The sequence below is a fragment of the Felis catus genome, chromosome D4 (genome assembly GCF_018350175.1).
Source record: "Felis catus isolate Fca126 chromosome D4, F.catus_Fca126_mat1.0, whole genome shotgun sequence".
Taxonomy (NCBI): domain Eukaryota; kingdom Metazoa; phylum Chordata; class Mammalia; order Carnivora; family Felidae; genus Felis; species Felis catus.
The window spans coordinates 3,036,481-3,056,166 of NC_058380.1; the positions used below are offsets into that span (position 1 = coordinate 3,036,481).

General features: G+C 53.7%; 1 protein-coding gene across 10 annotated transcripts in view; it reads left to right on the forward strand.

The window, feature by feature from the left end:
• Positions 1-19,686, forward strand: part of SECISBP2 (SECIS binding protein 2) — a 40,993-nt gene that overhangs the window by 17,285 nt on the left and 4,022 nt on the right. For all 10 annotated transcript variants that reach the window (XM_023243228.2, XM_023243231.2, XM_045043227.1 and 7 more), the window contains 5 exons: positions 268-400; positions 14,801-14,964; positions 15,431-15,566; positions 16,844-16,994; positions 17,467-17,687. In XM_023243228.2, coding sequence (XP_023098996.2) covers positions 268-400; positions 14,801-14,964; positions 15,431-15,566; positions 16,844-16,994; positions 17,467-17,687 — 805 coding nt within the window. The remainder of the gene's footprint in view (positions 1-267; positions 401-14,800; positions 14,965-15,430; positions 15,567-16,843; positions 16,995-17,466; positions 17,688-19,686) is intronic.

A 19,686-nucleotide genomic window follows, 5' to 3' on the forward strand; every position in this document is an offset into this window, starting at 1 on the left:
CTGACAGCTCAGAGCCTGGAGCCTGCTTGGGATCTTCTGCCTGCCTCTCTCTCTGCTCCCCTCAGCTCCTACTCTGTCTCTTTCTCAAAAAATAAACATTAAAAAAAAAAAAAGATAATGTGGCATCGTCCGGGATTTCTTTAATTTTTAGAAGATTTTTATGGTCTCTATGAATCTGTTTCATTTTATCTTGTGGAGGATTGTCACAAAGTAAAGGGTTGTGAGAAGTAGTGTTCTAAATGAACTTCTGATTTTTTAATTCCTTAGAATAATTTTAAAAACAGTGGAAAGAAGAGCCAGGTTCCAGTACAGCTGGATTTGGGGGGGATGCTGGCAGCCTTGGAAAAGCAGCAGCACGCCCAGAGCGCAAGAGCGTCCTCCAAGCCGGTGGTGTTCTCGGGTAAGGGTTTTTTCATCCCGACTGCTCTGTGACTGTTGTATCTTGTAATCAGAGGTATTTCTGTAGAATCCAGAGTGCACGGTAGTGGGATAAGGAGGAAGATAACAGCAGGATGGATCGGGAGTCCAGAGATAAACCCACATATCTATGGGTGGTGAATCTTTGGCCAAATATGTTCATTAAAAGAACAGGGAACACTTTTAAAGATGGTGCTGGGACAGCTGGATTTCTACACACCACAGAAAACTGGGCTTCTGCCTCACGCCATATCCATCATTTTCCTCAAAATGGGGCAGTGACCTAAGTGTGCGAACTAAACCCGTAAAAATGCTGGAAGAAAACAAAAGTCAGTTTCGTGACTCGTAATTAGACAGCGAACAGGACCACGTAAACAAAAACCAACCAAGGACTTCTGTGTACCAGAGGATATTTTCAAGAAAGTGGAAAGATAATTTACTTGCAGAATGTGAGACCATGTTTGCAAGTCACATATCTGATGAGGGCTGATGTCCAAAGATCTACGAACTCTTCCTACAACTCAACGATAAACACCTGCTGAAAAACAGGCAGAGGCGTTGACTCGGCTCCGCAAGAAGATCCACCCGGGACCAGTAACCCGTGAAAAGATGCTCCAAGGATCAGTCATCGCACAAATGCAAGCGAGCGCCTCAGCGAGCTGGCTCCTCACACCTGCTGTGGTCGCCGCAGCCAGACACGGGAAATAGCAGGCGTTGGCGGGGATGTCGAGAGATGGGGGGCTCCCGGGGACGTGAGATGCCGAGACTGACTTGGGAAGCCGGCTGTCAGCTCCTCAGAACGCTAAGTGGAGGGTTGTCACGTGCCCGGCAATTCCATTCCTCTGTGCCCCCGGAAGAGTTGAAAACAGGAACTCGGACGCGTGCAAGCCGGTGTTCGTAGCGGCTTTATCACCACAGTTAAAGGCGGAAGCCCCCACGCCCCGGGTGTGTACCCGCGCAGACGGCTACTGAGCGGGGTCCAGGCGTCCGGTGGCCGCTCCTCAGCCTTGGCAAGGAAGGCGGCCCTGCCACCTGCGCCCACGTGGGTGGACGTGACAACGGTGTGCTGACGAAACGAGCCAGCCTCCGAAGGGCACGTGGTACGGGAAGTATCCGGAGTAGACAAAGACGCAGAGAGTGGATTAGAGGGTCGTGGGGGTTGAGGGTACGTGGACTTCCTGTTGAGTGGGGACAGACTTTCCGTGGGGGCACGAACATCCTTGGGGAATGGGGAGCGATGATGGTCGTGCAACACCGCGCGTGATTGATGCCCCGGGTTGTGCGTTTAGGAATGGTTAAGAGAGAGATTTTTACAAGTTACTTAAACGTGATGACTTTAGAAGTGACGGTTAAGTATTGCAACACTCGGATGCTCAGGGGCCTGAAATGTCTACTCTCTGGCCCTTTAAGAAAGGGACCCCAGCGGACCCTGGCCCGTCCGCCCATCATTTTTTTTGTGTTGTTTTTGTTTTGTTTTTTTGCTGTATTTCCAAGTTGCACGTTGCCGACGTTGCCCCTGCCTGTGGGGGCGTGCACATCATCACCTAGAGCTCAGTCTCCGTTTATGGGTCGTTTCTCTTTGGAGGCGAAGCATGCATATGGTGCGGTGCGCACATCCTGGGTAGGCCCTCTGCAGGGTTTTGGCACACGCAGACCTGTGGGACCCAGACTCCCGTCAGCATTCTCGGAGCTCCCTCCGGCCCCTCCCAGCCCGTCCCTGCCGCTGCCCCAGGCAGCCCCGTGTGGATTCTAGGTCTGCCACGGAATCGTTTTTCCTGTCCGAGAGCTTCGCGTGAAGGGACTTGGTGGTACACGCTCCTTCGTGTAAGCCTTCTTTCGTGCGTCAGGGTGTTTGTTTTTGAGATTTACTCACATTGTATATGTGTGTCTGTCGTTCCTATTTGTTTTTCATTCAGGTGATGTTCAGGTACCACAAAAGTACGCATTTTAAAGGACACAGTTCGGTGGTGTGGAGTTCATCCACAGCGTTGTGTGGTCCTCGTCTCTCTGGTTCCACGTTTCCATCGTGCCAGAGGGAGACCCCACCCAGTCAGCCCTGCGTTTCCCCAGCCCCTGGCAGCCACCAGCTCGCATTTTCTCTGTGCGTTTGCCTGTTCCGACGTGCTCGATAGCCGGGATGGTGCGATTGTGTGACCTTTCGTGTCGGTCGGCTTTCACGGAGCAACACACGTTTGGGGTTCGTCCGTGTTCCTGTGGGCATTCGACTGGCTTTGGTGGCTGACTTATAGTCCAGTGGCCACAGGTGTAGCCACTTACCCATCGACGGACATGCCGGTGGTTTCCCCTTTTGGCTGTGTGAATGATACTCTTGTGAATGTTCACGAACCAGTACTTGAGTATCTGGTTCTGATTCTCTTGGGAGTGGAATTGCTGGGCCATGTGGCAGGGATGTACTTCGTTGGTGAACGTACCAGACCGTTTTCCGTACTGCTTCTGTGTGTTTTACGCTCACCGGTGACGTGTGAAAGTTCTGGTTCTCACAGACGTTTGGTCACGTCGGTCTTCATTCCAGCCATTCTTGGGGCGGTGGGGGGTGCAGGTGGCGTATTTTTGAAGCTAAAAATTGGAAATGCTGTCTCTCCTGTGGATCGTTTTTGTACGGGCCGCTGAGTGGTACATACTGAGCATTTCTGAATCGCATTCTTGTGGCTACGGCAGGAGGACGGTTGTGTGCTACTTTCATGGTGATGTTTACTAAACGCCCAGCGTACAGTCCTGAAATATCTGAATGCAGTTAATTCAGCCGGAGTACAGGGGTCGAGGCACCAGTAGGCAGCATGTCCCCCATCCAGTGTCCCTCCCTCGTGCCGCGTCCCTAGGACCGCCTGCCGTGGCACCACCAGTGGGGAGTGCGCAGGAGGCACGGACTCCGGGCACGGCTCAGGCTGAGCGTCAGGGGCACCAGAATCACTGTTGGGTGGTGGTGGGGGGGGGGGTTTAAGGAGCACTCGGTAGGATTTTTTGTTTGGTTCTTGTTTTTCACTTTTTATCGTGGAGGGTAACGGAAGGGAGAGAAGGCGGTGCACCCTCGCGCCACGTGCCCCTTACCCAGCTCCGGCACTTGTCAGCGCTGTGTCGGTCTTGTTGCATCTCTGACCCTACCTTTTATTTTCCTGAGGTGTTTTAAAGCAACCGGTAGGCTTTATGTCATTGCACGCCGGAGGACCTCGGTGGCGGCCCTGGCTGATGGTGGCTGTGTGTTTAACCGCACCACTCTGCCGTCCTCCAGCGGTGTGAGGGCTTGTTTCTCATTAGCATCGAACGTCCAGCCTCCATTTCAATTTCCTGGACTGTCTCAGTGATGCTGGTAGTTGCATTCTTACCAGGATCCACGCTTGGGTCCGTCACCAGTCTGGGCACATACACACCAACGCCCGGGACCGCTGCCCCTCGGATAGCCCTCCCTGAGCCTTACTTGTCTCAACTCGTCTGTTTGGGAAAGGTCTGCAGGGCTCTGACTGTGTGTCTCAGACCAACCCAGGTGCTTTGGTAGAAGTTGGTAATTTGCTTTTACCTTTACGTGTGGGCAAAGTCCGCTTTTCCTCGGCAGTTAGCTTTGGGCTTGTTCTGTATTTTTTTTTTTTAATTTTTTTTTTAATGTTTATTTACTTTTGAGACAGAGAGAGACAGAGCATGAACGGGGGAGGGGCAGAGAGAGAGGGAGACACAGAATTGGAAACAGGCTCCAGGCTCTGAGCTGTCAGCCCAGAGCCCGACGCGGGGCTTGAACTCACGGACCGCGAGATCGTGACCTGGCTGAAGTCGGACGCTTAACCGACTGAGCCACCCAGGCGCCCCTTGTTCTGTATTTTTTAATGGGATGGTGAGTCAGGGGTGGCCACAGGAGGAGACAGAGGAGAGGCTCAGGAGAACACAGTTTTATTGTACTCCCAGGTTCTTAGAGACAGGAGGTGTGGCCTTGGCTGGCAACGGGGTAGACGGCAGGCACAGGGCAGGAGCAAAGGGAGGGCTTTTAGAGGCCTGATGATTAGTGATGTTGAGCATCTTTTCAGGCACCTGTTGGCCATCTGAATGTTGTCTTTGGAGAAGTGTCTGTTCATGTCTTTTGTCTTTTTTTTTTATTAAAAATTTTTTTAATGTTTTTATTTATTTTAGAGACAGAGCATGAGCAGGGGAGGGGTAGACAGAGAGAGGAAGGCACAGAATCCAAAGCAGGCTCCAGGCTTTGAGCTATTAGCACAGAGCCCGACATGGTGCTCAAACCCACAGACTGAGATCATGACCTGAGCCGAAGTTGGACACTCAACCAACTGAGCCATCCAGGCATTCCTTTTGGGTTTTTTTTTGTTTTGGGTTTTTTTTTTTTTTTTTTTTTTTTTTTTTTTTGGTGTTGAGTTGTGTAAGTTATTTATGTATTTTGGATACTAATCTTTATTGCCTATGTCATTTGCATGTAACTTCTCCCATTCAGAAGGTTGTCTTTAAGTTTGATTGCTTCCTTCACTGGGCAGAAGCTTTTTATTTTGATAAAGTCTCAGTAGTTTTGTTTGTATTTCCCTTATCTCAGGAGACATATTGAGAAAAATACTGCTACAGCCAGTGTCAGAAATTAGTGCCTATGCTGTCTTCTGGGATTTTTATGGTTTCAGGTCTCAAATTTAGGTCTTTAATCAATTTTCAACTTGTTTCTGTGTATGGTGTAAGAAAGCAGTTGTTTCATTACTTTGCGTGTAACTGTCCAGTTTTCCCAGCACCATTTGTTGAAGAGACTTTTCCCATTATATATTCTTGTCTCCACTGTTGAAGGTCCGTGAGCCATACAATTGTGGGTTTATTTCTAGCTTCTTTATTCTGTTCCATTGATCTGTGTGTCCGTTTTTGTGCTGGTTCGATTACTACAGTTTTGTGGTAGAGCTTGAAGTCTGGGATTATGATGCCTCCAGTTTGATTCTTCTTAAGATTGCTTTGGCTATTCGGGGTCTTCTGTTGTTCCATACAGATTTTAGGGTTATTCTAGTTCTGTGAAAAATGCTTCGATGTTTTGATAGGGGTTGCATTAAATCTGTAGATTGCTTTGGGTAGTATGCACGTCTTAACGATATTTGTTCTCCCCACCCACGAGCATGGAATATCTTTCCATTTGTGTGTGTTATGTTCAGTTTCTTCTACTGGGGTTGTATCGTTTTCAGAGTACGTGTCTTTCACCTCCTTGGTTAACTTTATTCCTAGGTATTTTATTATCTTTGCCGCAGTTGTAAATGGGACTGTTCTTAATTTCTCTTTAGTCTGTTTCATTCTTAGTGCGTAGAAACTCAACAAATTTCTGTACATTGATTTTGTATCCTGTGACTTTACTGAATTCATTTATCAGTTCTAGTAGTTTTTGGTGGAGTCTTTAGAGTTTTCTGTATATAGTATCATATCTAAAAATAGTGAAATTTTGACTTTTTCCTTACAGTTTGGAAGCCTTTTCTTTCTTTTTGTTGTCCGATTAACGTGTCTGGGACTTCCAGTACTTTGTGGAATAAAAGTGGTGAGAGCGGACATCCTTGTCTTGTTCCTGACCTTAGGGGAAAGCCCGCAGTTTTTCACCATTGAGGATGATGTTAGCTGTGGATTTTTCATGTGTGGCCTTTATTATGCTGAAGTGTGTTTCCTGTAGATCTATTTTGTTAAGGCTTTTTAACATGAATGGTGGTTGTAGTTTGTCAAATGTTTTTTCTGCATTCGTTGAAATGATCATATGGTTCTTATCCTTTCTCTTGTTGATGTGATGTATCACATTCATTGATTTGCAAATATTGAGCCCCACTTACATCCCAGGAATAAGCCCCACTTGATCGTGGTGAATGATTTTTTTTAATGTGTTGTTGAATTTAGTTTGCTCATATTTTCTTGAGGGTTTTTGCATCTGTGTTCATCAGTGATGGAGGCCTGCAGTTCTCTTTTATTGTAGCGTCTTCATCTGGTTTTGGTGTCAGGATAATGCTGGCCTCATGGAATGAATTTGGAAGCTTTCCTTCCTCTTTTATATTTTGGAATAGTTTGAGAAGAATAGGTGTTAATTCTTCTTTAAATGCTTGGTAGAATCCACCTATGAGGCCCTCTGGTCCTGGACTGGAGTTTGTTGGGAGGTTTTTGATGACTGATGCAATTTCCTTGCTGGTAATTGGTCTGTTCAAATTTTGTATTTTTTCCTGATTCAGTTTAGTGGAGGTTATATGTTAGTAGAAATCTGTCCTTTCTTCCAGGTTGTACAGTTTGTTGGCATATAATTTTCAATAATATTCTCGTATAATCCTCTGTGTTTCTGTGGTGTTAGTTATTTTTCCTTGTTCATTTCTGATTTTGTTGATTTCAGCCCTCTGTTTTTTTTCCATGAGTCCGGCTAAAAGTTTATCGCTTCTGTTGATCTTTGCAAAGAATCAGCTCTTGGTTTCATTGATCTGTTCTATTGTTTTGTTTTGTTTTTTGTTTAGTTCCCATATCATTTGTTTCTCCTATAATCTTTATGATTTCTTTCCTTCTACTGGTTTGGAGGGTTGGTTTGTTCTTTTTCCACCTCCTTTAGGTGTAAGGTTAGGTTATTTTAGACTTTTCTTGTTTCTTAAGGTAGGCCTGTATTGCTGTAAACTTTGCTTTTAAAACCACTTTTGCTGCATCCCAAAGGTTTTGGACTGTCATGTTTTCATTTTCATTTGTTTCCACGTGCTTTTTGATTTCTTAGTTGACCCATTCATTGTTTAGTAGTATGTTGTTTAACCTCCAATTATTTTTGGTCTTTCCAAATTTTTCTTTGTGATTCTTGGTTTCATAGTGCTGTGGTTAGAAAAGATGAATGGAATGACTTCTCTCTCTTTGAATTGGGTGAGACTGGTTATGTGACCTAATCTGTGATCTCTTCCAGAGAATGTTCCATGTGCGCTTTGAAAAGTGTGTACAGTCTGTTTTATGATGAAATGTTCTAAATATATCTGTTGGATCCATCTGGTCAAATGTGTCATTCAAAGCCATTGTTTCCTTGCTGATTTCCTGCTTGGATTATCTGCCCATTGCCATAAGTGGAGCGTTAAAGCCCCCTACTATTAACGTGTTACTATTGATTACTCCCTTTATGTTTTTTAGTAGCTGCTTTGTGTTTGGGCACCTTCACGTTGGGTGCCTACATGTTTACAGTTACTGTCTTGTTGCATTGTCCCCTTTATGAGTATAGGGTGTCCTTCTTTGTTTCTTGTTTTAGTCTTTGTGGTAAAGTTTATCTTGTCTGATAAAAGCATTGCTACGCTGGCTATCTTTTCATTTCTCTTTGCAGGATAAACACTCTTCCATCCCTTCCCTTTCAATCTGCATGTGGCTTTAGGTCTGAAATGAGGCTTTTGTAGGCAACATTTAAGTGTTTTGTTTTGTTTTAGTTCATTCTGTCTTATGTCTTTTGACTGGAGCGTTTAGTCGTTTACATCCAAAGTAATTATTTATAGAAACATGTTCCTCGTCATTTTGTTACTTGTTCTGTGATTCTTTTTGTAGATCGTCTCTGTTCCTTCTCTTGCTCTCTTCTCTCATGGTTTGCTGGCTTTCTTTAGTGATATACGTAGAGTTCTTTTTTTTTTTTTTATTTTTGCATATGTGTTACCAGTGTTTGGTTTGTGGTTGTCATTAGGTTTCCATATCATATCTTATACATAGTTTGTATTGAGTGGTTGGTCACTTAAGTTTGAATCCATTCTAAAAGCACTAAATTTTTACTCCTTTCCCACTGTGTTTTGGGTACATGGTGTCATAGTTTACATCCTTTTATTTTATGAATTCTTTGAGTTTTATAGATAATGCTTAATTTTACTGCTTTTGTGCTCCCTGCCTTTCTTACTCATGCTTATGTGGTTTTTCCTTTCCACTTGCAGAGGCCCCTTTAAAAATTCTTGTAGGGCTCGGTTAGTGGTGATGAATTCCTTTAACTTTTGTTTGTTTGGGAAACTCTTCATCTCTCATTCTATTCTGAATGACAGCCTTGCTGGCTAGAGTGTCGTCAGCTGCAAGTTTTTTCCTTTGGGCATCTTGACTAGATCGTGCCACACTCCCTTCTGGCTTGCAGAGCTTCTGCTGAAAAACCAGCTGATGACCTTATGGGGTTTCCCTGGTATGTAACTGTTTTCTCCCTCACTGGTTTTAAAATTGTCCCTTTATCAGTAATTTCTGCCATTTTAAGTTTTTTGTTTTTTATACATTTATTTATTTTTGAGAGACAGCGAGAGACAGAGTGTGAGCAGGGGAGGGGCAGAGAGAGGGGGAAACACAGAATCCGAAGGAGGCTCCAGGCTCCGAGCTGTCAGCACAGAGCCCGACACGGGGCTCGAACCCACAAACTGTGAGATCGTGACCTGAGCCGAAGTCAGACGCTCAACCGACTGAGCCACACGGTGCCCCTCTGCCATTTTAGTTACTAAGTATTTTGGGGTGGACCTCCTTGGGTTTATTTTGTGTGTATGGCAGGGGAGCTCTGTGCCTCCTGCATCTGGATTTTTGTTTCTTTCCCCAGATTTGGGAAGTTTTCATCTATTATTTCTTTAAATTAGCTTTCTGCCCTCCTTTCTCTTCTGGGACTCCTATAATATGAATGTTATGACACTTGATGGTGCTGCTAAGTTCCTTCCCTTAGTCTTTTTTCATTTTTTATTCTTTTTCTCTCTCCTTTTCTACTTGATGGTTTTCGTTTCCCATTGTTACGTTCCCCAGGTCACTGATCGGTTCTTTCTTCTGCTTCCTGCAGTCTACAGTTTATTCCATCTCGTGCACTTTAACCCAGTTATTAAGTTGTTTGTCTCTGATTGGTTCTTTATTTACATCTTCTCTCTCTTTGTCAAGGGTGTCACTGAGGTCCTCCACTCTTTTCTCAAGTCCACTGAGTTTTTTTTATGACCATTACTTTAAATCTCTGTCAAGAATATCATTTAACTCCATTTCGCTTAGCTCTCTTGCTCCGATTTTGCCGTGTTCTTTCTTTGGGACATACTCTTCTGTCTCCTCATTTTGTCTAATTCTGTTTCTGTGTGTTAGGAAAGTCAGCTGTGTCTCCTGCTCTTGGAAGTCGTGGCCTTATGAGGAAGAGGTTCTGCAGTGCCCTGTGGTGCAGTGTCCCCTGTTCCCTAGGGCCTGGCGTTTCAGGGACGTCACCTGCACGTGTTGCATGTGCCCTACTGTTGTGGCCTAGGCACTTTTTCCTTCAGTCTGCAGTGGCTCTCTGTGCCTGTTTTGGGCAGTGTTTGGTCCCAAACAGTGTTGTGAGTGTTGCGAGCTCACCAGTCAGGGGCTGCTGTAGGCTTGAGTCAGACCGGATGTTTGCCAGCAATGTGGTAGCACCGACCGAACTGCAGGGAGCTTTCCCTGTGTTGTCTCCTGAGAAGCTTGTGTTGGTGGGTGGGTCCTGCAATCAGACCAGATGTCCGACCCCTGCCCACTGCTGGGGCCACAGTCGGACCGGTGTGTGTGGTGATTGTCCCCTATCCTGGGGCAGGAGTCACTTGGGAGTGGTGCTGGGCTCTTGTGGAGTTGCTTGCTCACTGCCTGGCTTGTGGCACTGGTTTGGATGGGCCTGGGCCCAGGGCACGTTGGAGGGGGAGATTGACAGGAGAGCTCTGGGGTGGAGCTCCCGATACCAGCAAGGTCCCTGCTGGTCCGCTGCCACTGGGGACCTGCGGTGCACAAGGAAAACTCCCGGAGGCAGGCCTGGATGCAGGGGGTAGGTCTGCAGAAGAGCATGGGAGTGAGGGGCACAGTGCTGGCAAGGTCCAGTCCACTGTGGGAGGGGGCCTGCAGCTCTGCCCCAGAAAGCTGCCGAGGCCAGGGTCGGGGGGCAGGTCCTCAGGAGAGGGCAGGGCTGGGGTGTGGGCAGGACACAGTGTTACCAAGCAAGGTGGAGAGTGTTCACTCTGTGCTGGTTCCCACAGGTTCCTGGGTGTCTCGGCTGGGGGGTGGGGAAGGGAAATGGCACCTGCCAGCTCTTTTGTTCTGGGGGAAGTCTTCCGAGGATCCCTGCCCCTCCGGCGCATGCTCTGAGATCAGTAAACGCATCTTCCTCCCGCATACCCCAGGCCTGTTTTCAGCCTGCTGCTTGTAGGCTGTATCTCCGCAAGGCTACCGTGCTGTCTCTGTGAGGGTGGGTCTCCGTCTCCCGTAGCCCTCCAGTTCTCCCGGCACAGAGTTATTGATTCTTAACGTTTCAGGTGCTGTGCCCTGCTTGACTAAGAACCCACAGTGTTTGACCTGTCCGGTTTTCAAAGCCAAGTGTGGTGATTCATCTTCCCACTGTGGGTTCTGGGTGTCTGGTGTGGGGTCTCCTCTTCTCCACTCTGCACCTGGTGCATTTCTCCCTCCTGTGGACGGTCCTACAGGTCCATTTGGCTCCAGGCCATGTCTCCACCCTTCCTACCATCTTTGATGTGGCCTCTTCCATACATTTAGCTGTGGAGAGTCTGTTCTGCCTGTCTTCAGGTCCTTCTCTGGGTTATTTACACTCACGTGGCTGTTATCTAGGTGTAACCATGGGATGGGGTGAGCCTAGGACCCGCCTACTCTGCTGTCTTCCCCAGAAGTAAGATTTAGCCTTAAAAGACCCTAGGATTTTCAAAATGGTCAACGAGCATTGGCTTCAACTTAAAGTCACCAGCCGCATTGGCCCCGATGAGACGGCCGGCCCGTCTTTGGAAGCTTTGAAGCCAGGCGCCGACTTCTCCTCTCCAGCCACGGAAAGTCCTAGGTGGCCTCTTCTTCCTACGGGAGGCTCTGGCCTCGGCCCCGAACACCTGCCGGTGAGTGTGGCCGCCGTCGTGATTCCCTCAGCCGGATGCTCTAGAGAACTTGCCGCAGCTGCCCCTCCCCGCACTTCCACGTCGGGACGACGGCCTCCTTCCTCAGACCTCCCGAAACCACCTCCCCTCACTTCAGACTCGTCCTCTGCAGGCTCCTCACCTCTGTCAGCCTTCACGGGACTGAAGAGTCAGGGCCTCGCTCTGGGTTAGGCTTCTCTGAAGGGAAGGCTGCGGCCGGTTTCGTCTTCTGTCCAGACCACTAAAACGTTCTCCACATCAGCAGTAAGGCTGTTTTCCCTTTTTTTTTTTCTGTTAAGAAATAGAGGGGCACCTGGGTGGCTCTGTCAGTTAAGTGTCCGACTTCGGCTCAGGTCACGATCTCTCGGTTCATGGGCTTGAGCCCCACGTTGGGCTTTGTGCTGACAGCTCAGAGCCTGGAGGCTGCTTCAGATTTGGTGTCTCCCTCTCTGCCCCTCCCCCTTTGCGAATACCCTAGGCCTGTTTTCAGCCAGCCTGCTAGGGCGTGCGCGCTGTCAAAAATAAACAGTAAGAAAAAATTTAGAAAGGGCATGCAAGTGGTGGAGGGGCAGGGGGGAGAGAGAATCTTGAGCAGGTCCCAGCACAGAGCCTGATGCAGGGCTTGATCTCGTGACCGTGAGATGGTGACGTGAACCGAAATCAAGAGTCGGACGCTTTACCGGCCTAGCCACCCAGGCTCTCCCGCTTCTACTTTCTTACTGTCCGTGCGTTCGCTGGAGTGGCAGTTAGCGCCCTTCAGGAACCACCGTGGCGGTCACAAGAGCTCTAGGCCTTTGGCTGGTCTCGGCTTTCACCGGGCCTTCTTGTGGCTGGGCACGTAGAGGCCATTGGCGGGATTGTCAGCTGGCTTGATTTCAGTGCCGCTGTGTCTCAGGGCCTGGGGGGGCCCAGGGAAGGGGACAGAGACCGGGGAACGGCCGGTCAGTAGAGCAGTCAGCGCTTAACACTTACCGATTAGGTTCCGCGTCTTACACGCGCGTGGTTCGTGGGGCCCCGAACAGTTGCGGTGGGAAGTCCCAAGATCACTGGTCACAGGTCACCACAAGCAGTAATAATGATGAAAAAGATTAAGATCTTGTGCGAATTGCTGCAGAGAGACACGGGGTGCAAATCTGACTGGAAAAATGGCGCCGGGAGGCTGGCCAACACACGTGCCTGTGCTCCGGGTGCCGTCACGCTCTGGCCTCCACTGTCGTCCGCGAGACGGCAGGTGCCCCTGGTCCCGCTCCCGTTGTGGTGAACTGCCGTCCCCCTGCTCTCTGTGGTCGACCTTCGGCACTGGGCCCGGGCGCGTGTGGTGTGCATCTATCTCCGTGCGCCCTGCCTTGGCTGTGCCTTGGCTCTGGGCACCGATGCTCTCCTCAGACTCGGGAACTTTCAGGCCTGTTTCTCTCGTCTCCCTCACCCCACGTTATGCGTGCATCAGTCTGCGGGCCGTCGCCCCACTGTCCTCAGGTCGGTTCGCGTTTCTTAATCCCTTTGAGTGTTTTCTTGGAACTGAATCGCTTGTATCGATTCCTCTTCGTCCTCACTGGCGTTTCTGCCGTGTCAGGTCTACTGCGGGGCCGTCTCTACGGTCTCTATTCATCGAATCCCTGGCTTCAGATGTGCTCACACATTTGCCTCGAGTCCCTCGTCGGCCACGGCCCGCAGCTAGCGGCGCTCACCCGGCTTCTCTTCTCATCCTTTTCCGAGAGTCTCAGAATTTCTTGAGAACAGTGAACATTTTAGTTAGCATGTTGTCACAGCTCGGGATTCTGAATCCCGCCACCCCCCACCCCCACCCCCGAGAGCAGCGATGGCAGTGGTTTCGTTGGGGATTTTTTAGTAACTGCGCAGGTCTGAATCTGAGAGCTCGCTGGTGTCTCAGCTCGGTGGCTTTTCCCTGTTCCTACTGTCTGTGGCGCTCCAGGGGTCACTCCCGCATCTGCACGGCACACACACCGGAGGTTGTGCTCAAACGCGTGGAGATCGCACAGGCGCCTCCGCCTGTGTGGTCACAGGTGTGTGTTCGCTTGCGGGCCGTGCTCAGGCCGGCCGTGGCTCGGGGCCCTGGGACTCGTGCGATGCCTGCACACGCACGAGGGCTCTGTCGCCGGCAGGGATGTGGGCGGCCTGGCTCTCGCCCTGCTGCTTGCCCGCAGACGACCACCGCCGAGGCTGCCTGCCCTGCCTGCTGCCGGGTCACTTCTCTGAACGCTCACGCTCTGAATCCAGCAGCCCCTTCCGGCAGAGACCGTGAAGCTGCAGGTTTTCACGGGTGCTCCTCCGCCCTGGTGCAGCCAGCTGTCGGCAGGGAGAGAATGGGAGCACCCCGGACGGGATGCCCCAGACCGTGCTGTTCCCACCGGACTTCGATGGAGCACCGGTAGAGCTGTGTCGTTTGCCGTCAGCCTTTGGTCGCGTCCGAGGGGGCTGACGTGATCGGTCATGACAGTTGTGTCCCGCTTGGTGGCTGCTCTTGGGGCTGGGGGTTGGCATCTTCACTGTGCGTGTGGGAGGGATCCCGGGCGACCCGCTCGTGCCGTGTGTGGAGAGTCGCCCGGCGGAGGGCAGACGGGAGGGGCCCAGGTGGCGGGAGTCACAGGAGCCCGGCGGAGGTCCTGCCTTGGGAGGTGGCATTAGGGACAGAGCGAGCGGATGTGAGCAGGGTCAGCACGGGGGGGTGGGGGGGTGGTTCAAGAACGGCTCGTCGTGTGTACGTCTCAAACCGACCGTGGGAGCACAGCTTCGGAGATCCCAGCAGCTGCACGGGGCTGGCGGTGGCTTGGAGCTGGAGTGCAGACCCGTTGTGTGCCGAAGCAGGGCACCCGGCGTGCCGCCAGGGAAGACGCCAGTAACCTCTGTATTCCAGACCCGAGGAGGGCAGGGAGATAGTGGGGTCCTTGACGCTGGATGGTGGGGACGTGGGGGGTGTTGTCCCGTTCTCTTTTCTGGGGTGTGTGTGTGTGCAAATGGTCCCAGAGAAAGGGAAGAGAGGGTTTCCTCGCAGCCAGAACGAGCTGGGAAGGGGAGCAGGATGGGACAGCGCAGCGGAAACGGCAAGGCACAGCTGTGATCTTGTGTGGATGGTGGGCTGATGTCACCAGCTGCACAGGAGCTGATCGAGGAGAGTGTATTTATGTCTGGAAAACTCGAGAATCCGCTAGAAGAATTCCTAGAATCTTATAAGCTAGGGAGGGAGGAGGGATGTGTGGAATCCCGTGGCCCCTTCTGCAGAGGCAGGGTCAGCTGGAAATGGGGAGGCACTCCTCGGGAGAGCCGTCGTGAGTACGCGCTGTCTGGAGACACCTAGTGTCAGGAGGGTGGGGGCCCACCCCACCCCCAGTCTGCCCTCTCCCGGGCAGCGTGCAGGTGCCATCACAGGGATAGGACGACGCTTTTCCCCAGATCAGTTGACGGCTCTTTTGGATCTCCCCCAGAAGACACTAAACTCCCCTGAGAGCCGTGGCCCGTGACAGGGTTGTGTGAACATCCGTTTGATGAGGACGAGGGAGGTCACGGGCGGACGGGCAGTGTGGCGGCGGCCTGATCAGTGCGTCCCCTCCGTGTGGCAGTTGGGGCGGTGCCGGTTCTCTCCAGAGACCCTGCGTCGGGGAAGAAGGGCCACTTCAGCCAGGTGAAGACCCCACACAACCCCTTGGACTCCAGCGCCCCGCTGATGAAGAAGGGGAAGCAGAGGGAGGTCCCCAAGGCCAAGAAGCCGACGTCATTGAAGAAGGTACAGGGTGGCCACTTGAAACTGGGCGCGGGAAAACCTAGGACTCTCCTGTGTGTGTGTTACGTCTTCCGGCCCCTAGCGTTTTACGTGTGGATGTGGACTCCCCTTGCATGTGCCCTATGAAGAAGCGTGTGTGGTTCTCTGAAGAGCGGTCCCCCCCTGGGTGACGGGGCAGAGGGACGCGGCAGGGCACCCCTGCTGCTGCAGGCGGGGAGTGCTTGGCCGTGACGTCCTCCTTCTCATCCGACGCGGGGTCATCTGCCTGCCGTTCAGATTCCATGGATACGGGTCCCGTTGGGGCTGTCGCGGCCGGCGGAAGGTGGCCCGGGTCCAGCGTGCCCGGCTCTGCAGGCCCCGGGAGGCGCGGTGTCCGCGAGCTGACCTCGGGTGGCGTGTTTTTACAGGAGAGCTTTTCATTTAAGAGGACAAGCGTGTAGGTGTTTTAATCGCTTCTTTAATTTTAAAGATTATTTTGAAAGAACGGCAGGAGAGAAAGCAGCAGCGTCTCCAAGAAAACGCCGTGAGCCCGGCTCCTGCCAGTGACGCCGCGCTGGACGGAGAGAGCGGTGGCGACGAGGCCCTGGAACAAGCCGAGCCCTCAGGTACGGAGCGCGTTTGCTGCCCCGCGGGCTCCAGCGGGGGCGGCCGTGTGCGGGGCCATCGGGAGCCCGGTCGTGAAGGCGGGTCGTTGTCGGAGCCCCCGTGGGCGGACACATCTCCCGGCGCCTGCGCTCCAGGCTCCGGGGGCAGCGGGGCGAGGCCCCCAGGGCAATCCGTGAGTCCTCGAACGGTTCCCGCGACCTGAAGTGGCCGTGACGGTGACCGCCAGTAAGTGCAGGGCAGTTCTCCCAGCAGCGTGGGTCATGGTGCCGTGCGGAGAACACGCTCGGGAGCTTCTACTGAGCTACGCGCTCAGAGCAGGACACGGAGCGTGAGCCTGCGGTTCGCGGACTTCTCACAGAGCGAGCACGGCGCCCGGCTCAGAAGCACAGCAGCCCCCGTGCCCTCGGCCCGGGGCCTCGCCCAGACTTTGTTCCAGGGGAATCCTGCCACCTGTGCCCCTCCAGCCCGCGGCGTGTCTGTGGCCTGTGGCGGTAGTCCCCTGCCGCGTGGCACCGGGGTGTGTTCACAGGCCACGTGGCAGGTGGGCATCCAGGGAGTTTCCGCTCTGGGGTCACCAGAAGCAGGGGCACCAGCAATGTGTGTGCGTGTGCGTGTGTGTGTGTGTGTGTGTGTAGGACGTGGGCGCCCCCTCCTGTCGGCATGTGCCTGGAGGGGCTCTGGGCTTGGGGGTCCACTGCCATCCACCCTTAGACGCCTTCTGCCAGGCGGGCTTCCCGGGGCTTTTCCGGGTCCGCCCCCCAGACGTCGTCCATCACATGTGCTGTCCTGGTGGGCAGACTCCTCTGGTGACGTGTCCCCTCCCGTGTACTTGGAAGTCTCCAGAAGTCACGGGGGTACCATGAGCTTGAAGCTCGTAGTTGGGATGTTTGAGTTTGGATCTCACCAAAGGGTCATTTGCTGAAGAAGCGGTCTGAACCATTATGTATGAAGAGTGAAGAACTGTGTAATTTAAAACTGGGTGATAGGAACTTCAGGTTAAATTTCAAAATTAAATCTGGCAACTGAACTGCCCGTTTCGGGACAGCTAAAATGGTAAATTGTAGGAGTGTCCCTCCAGCGATCGTCAGTGGCTAAGTCGGGTTGGGGAGGGAGCAGAGCGGGAGGTGGTCCTTCTGTTTCTCCCAAGCCGTCAGCATGCGTCCCGTCACCAGCCCGCCCGGTGTGGCGTCCAGCGGTGGCGTGGTGACGGGGCTGCTCTGGAGACCCCACCCCGCAGGTGCGTGCCACGGCCTCTTTTTTCTCTGTGGCGTCGCAGAGGGGACGGAGGAGTCGGCGGCCCCCACTCCCACGGGGCAACGCAAGTCAGAAGAGCCGCCGAGAACCGAGCCCCAGAAGGAGGCGGACGGCCTCTGCCTGGTCCCCGACGGCGCTGGCTGCCCCAGGATCCACAGCCGGAGATTCCGGGAGTGAGTGACCGTCCGGGGCGGGTGGTGCTTGCTCTGGCGTTGAGCGCCGGGCCCTCCTGTCATGACGTGCCCCGGCCGTGGGGCCAGGCCCGGTTTCCGTCCTCGTCCTGACCCCACGTCCGGCCACCTGATCTGCGGGGTGTTTGCCCTGCTGGTGTGAAGGCAGAGGCTCTCTGCAGTCGAGGTTGGCGTTGCGGGGGGATGAGCGGGGAGCGGCCGGCTCCGTCTCGTGCTCTGCTTTCTCGGGAGCTCGCCTCCTTCCAGGGCACAGTCCACACTCGGGGTGTGGGTTTTGTGAGCAGCAGCTGCCGTGGGGCTCAGTGGCGGGCCGCTGGGGGAGCCGGGCACAGTGGCTCTGTCCCTTGTGGTCGGGGCTCAGGGAGGACACGAAACCCAGTGGGCCGGGAGCCCCGGGTCTTTGGCCCCCGGAGGGCTGTGCGGTTGCCGCAGCTGCCTCGCCCCTTTCTTTCAGTTACTGCAGCCAGATGCTGAGCAAGGAGGTGGACGCCTGCGTCACGGACCTGCTCAGAGAGCTGGTGCGCTTCCAAGACCGGATGTACCAGAAGGATCCGGTCAAGGCCAAGACCAAGCGCCGGCTGGTGCTGGGGCTGAGGGAGGTGCTCAAGCACCTGAAGCTCAGGAAGCTGAAGTGCATCATCATCTCCCCCAACTGTGAGAAGATTCAGTCGAAAGGTAACGAGCTGGGCCGCGTCGTCCCTGCGCGGCCGCAGCCGGGGCGGCTTCTCCCCGCCTGTGATCGGGGGCCGTTTCCAGGGGGCCACCTGCCCACCCGGGGCCCCGCTCTGTGTTCCCGCCGAGGCTGCGGCCTCTTTGCTTTGAGGCCGAAGGAACTTACTACGTCTCGTCAGTGCGTCCGAGGAAAAGGGAGCCGGCGGCTTGCGGTCGTTTTGCAGGGACGGCTTGGTAAGGCGGCCTGGGACTGTGCGAGTGCCGCGTCTGCCCGAGGGGCCTTTCGTCTGCCGATTCTGAACTTGAGTTTTAAGTGGCAGCTGTCTGAGCGTTCTTCTCGTCTCGGTTGTCTCGTCTGAGCACGGGGAGGTCACACCTTGGGGGGGGGTGCTCTCCGCTCTCGCGGACACTGAGGACTGGGAGCAGCGGACCGTCCCAGAGTCTCTCCCGGGGAGTCACATGGAACGCACGCGTGGGGTGTCGTCCACCCGGGGAGCCCATTCACCATCCACACCCAGGGGTGTCCCTCCCGGGGGATTTATGGGCGGCTGGTTGTGGACACCCTGTGCCCAGCCTGACTCACAGAGGGAGGTGGTGTTCAGCATGAGCCCCCTCGTGCCCGCCCCATAGCCCCTCTCACGGCGGTGTGTGGGGAGCCCTCCGGAAACCCAAGTTGTGGCTCTGGCCATGGGTCCCCTGAGAAGCAGCCCTTTGAAGGGACAGTGGCCATGGTGTCGCTGCTCACATAGCATTTGTGGTCAACGCCGGGTGTGGGGGACAGGGACATGGACCAGAGGGGCCCTCCATTTGTGGTCAGTTCTGGGGGTGGGGGACACAGGCCAGAGGGGGGCCCCGGCATTTGTGGTCAGCCCTGGGGGTGGGGGACACAGGCCAGAGGGGGGCCCCGGCATTTGTGGTCAGCTCTGGGGGTGGGGGACACAGGCCAGAGGGGGGCCCCGGCATTTGTGGTCAGCTCTGGGGGTGGGGGACACAGGCCAGAGGGGGGCCCCGGCATTTGTGGTCAGCTCTGGGGGTGGGGGACACAGGCCAGAGGGGGCCCCGGCATTTGTGGTCAGCTCTGGGGGTGGGGGACACAGGACAAAGGGGGGCCCTGGCATTTGTGGTCAGCCCTGGGGGTGGGGGACACGGACCAGAGGGGCCCTGGCATTTGTGGTCAGCTCTGGGGGTGGGGGACACAGGCCAGAGGGGGGCCCCGGCATTTGTGGTCAGCTCTGGGGGTGGGGGACACGGGCCAGAGGGGGCCCCCGCAGTTTCTAGCAGTAAGTGGGGAATAGCTCGCTGTGGTTGTGGCTAAGGAGCACGCCCGCCTCCCCTCCTGTGCCCTCACCTCCTGTCGGCCCAGAAGTGCTAGTCCTTGGATGGTTCTGCCCCCAGAGCATGCTTCCCTGGTCCCCGCATGCATCTGGGCCAGGGTCTGGGCAGAATGGAGGGATGTGGAGCTTAAATGTTAATCAGACTGGTTGCAGATTGACCCGGTTCCCAGCGCTGCGGCGTATGCTTTCAAGAAGTTTCTCTCTCGGAAGAAAATCAAATAGTTCTACGTAACTAGGGGCCAGGTGCTGGGGGACATGGGCAACGTTTTCTCCCCAGGCAGATACTAGGTGCTCCACACGGGGGTCTGTCTGTGCACAGAGGATCTGGGCCAGGACCCCGCAGCAAGCCTGGTGCTGGCGCTCCTTTCTTTTGAGGAGTAAGCGCTCCAGATTCCTCCCGACCCCCAGAGGAGCCACCATTCCCACATTTGACGTGTCCTTGATGGTGTCTGCGCGTGCGCGTGCGTGTGCGTGTGCGTGTGTGTGTGTTAAGAGAGAGAGAGAGATTTGGTCCTGGCCCTGTTGGCACCTTGGTTTTTAGCTTGATGGTCTGTCTGGGGAGCCAGCTCGTAACTCTGCACACACTTGTGTTGCTCGGACGGGACTTAGGGATGTTCTGGTGGTTTCTGGACGTCTCTAGTGCTGCACAGGGATGCACTGTGCATGCT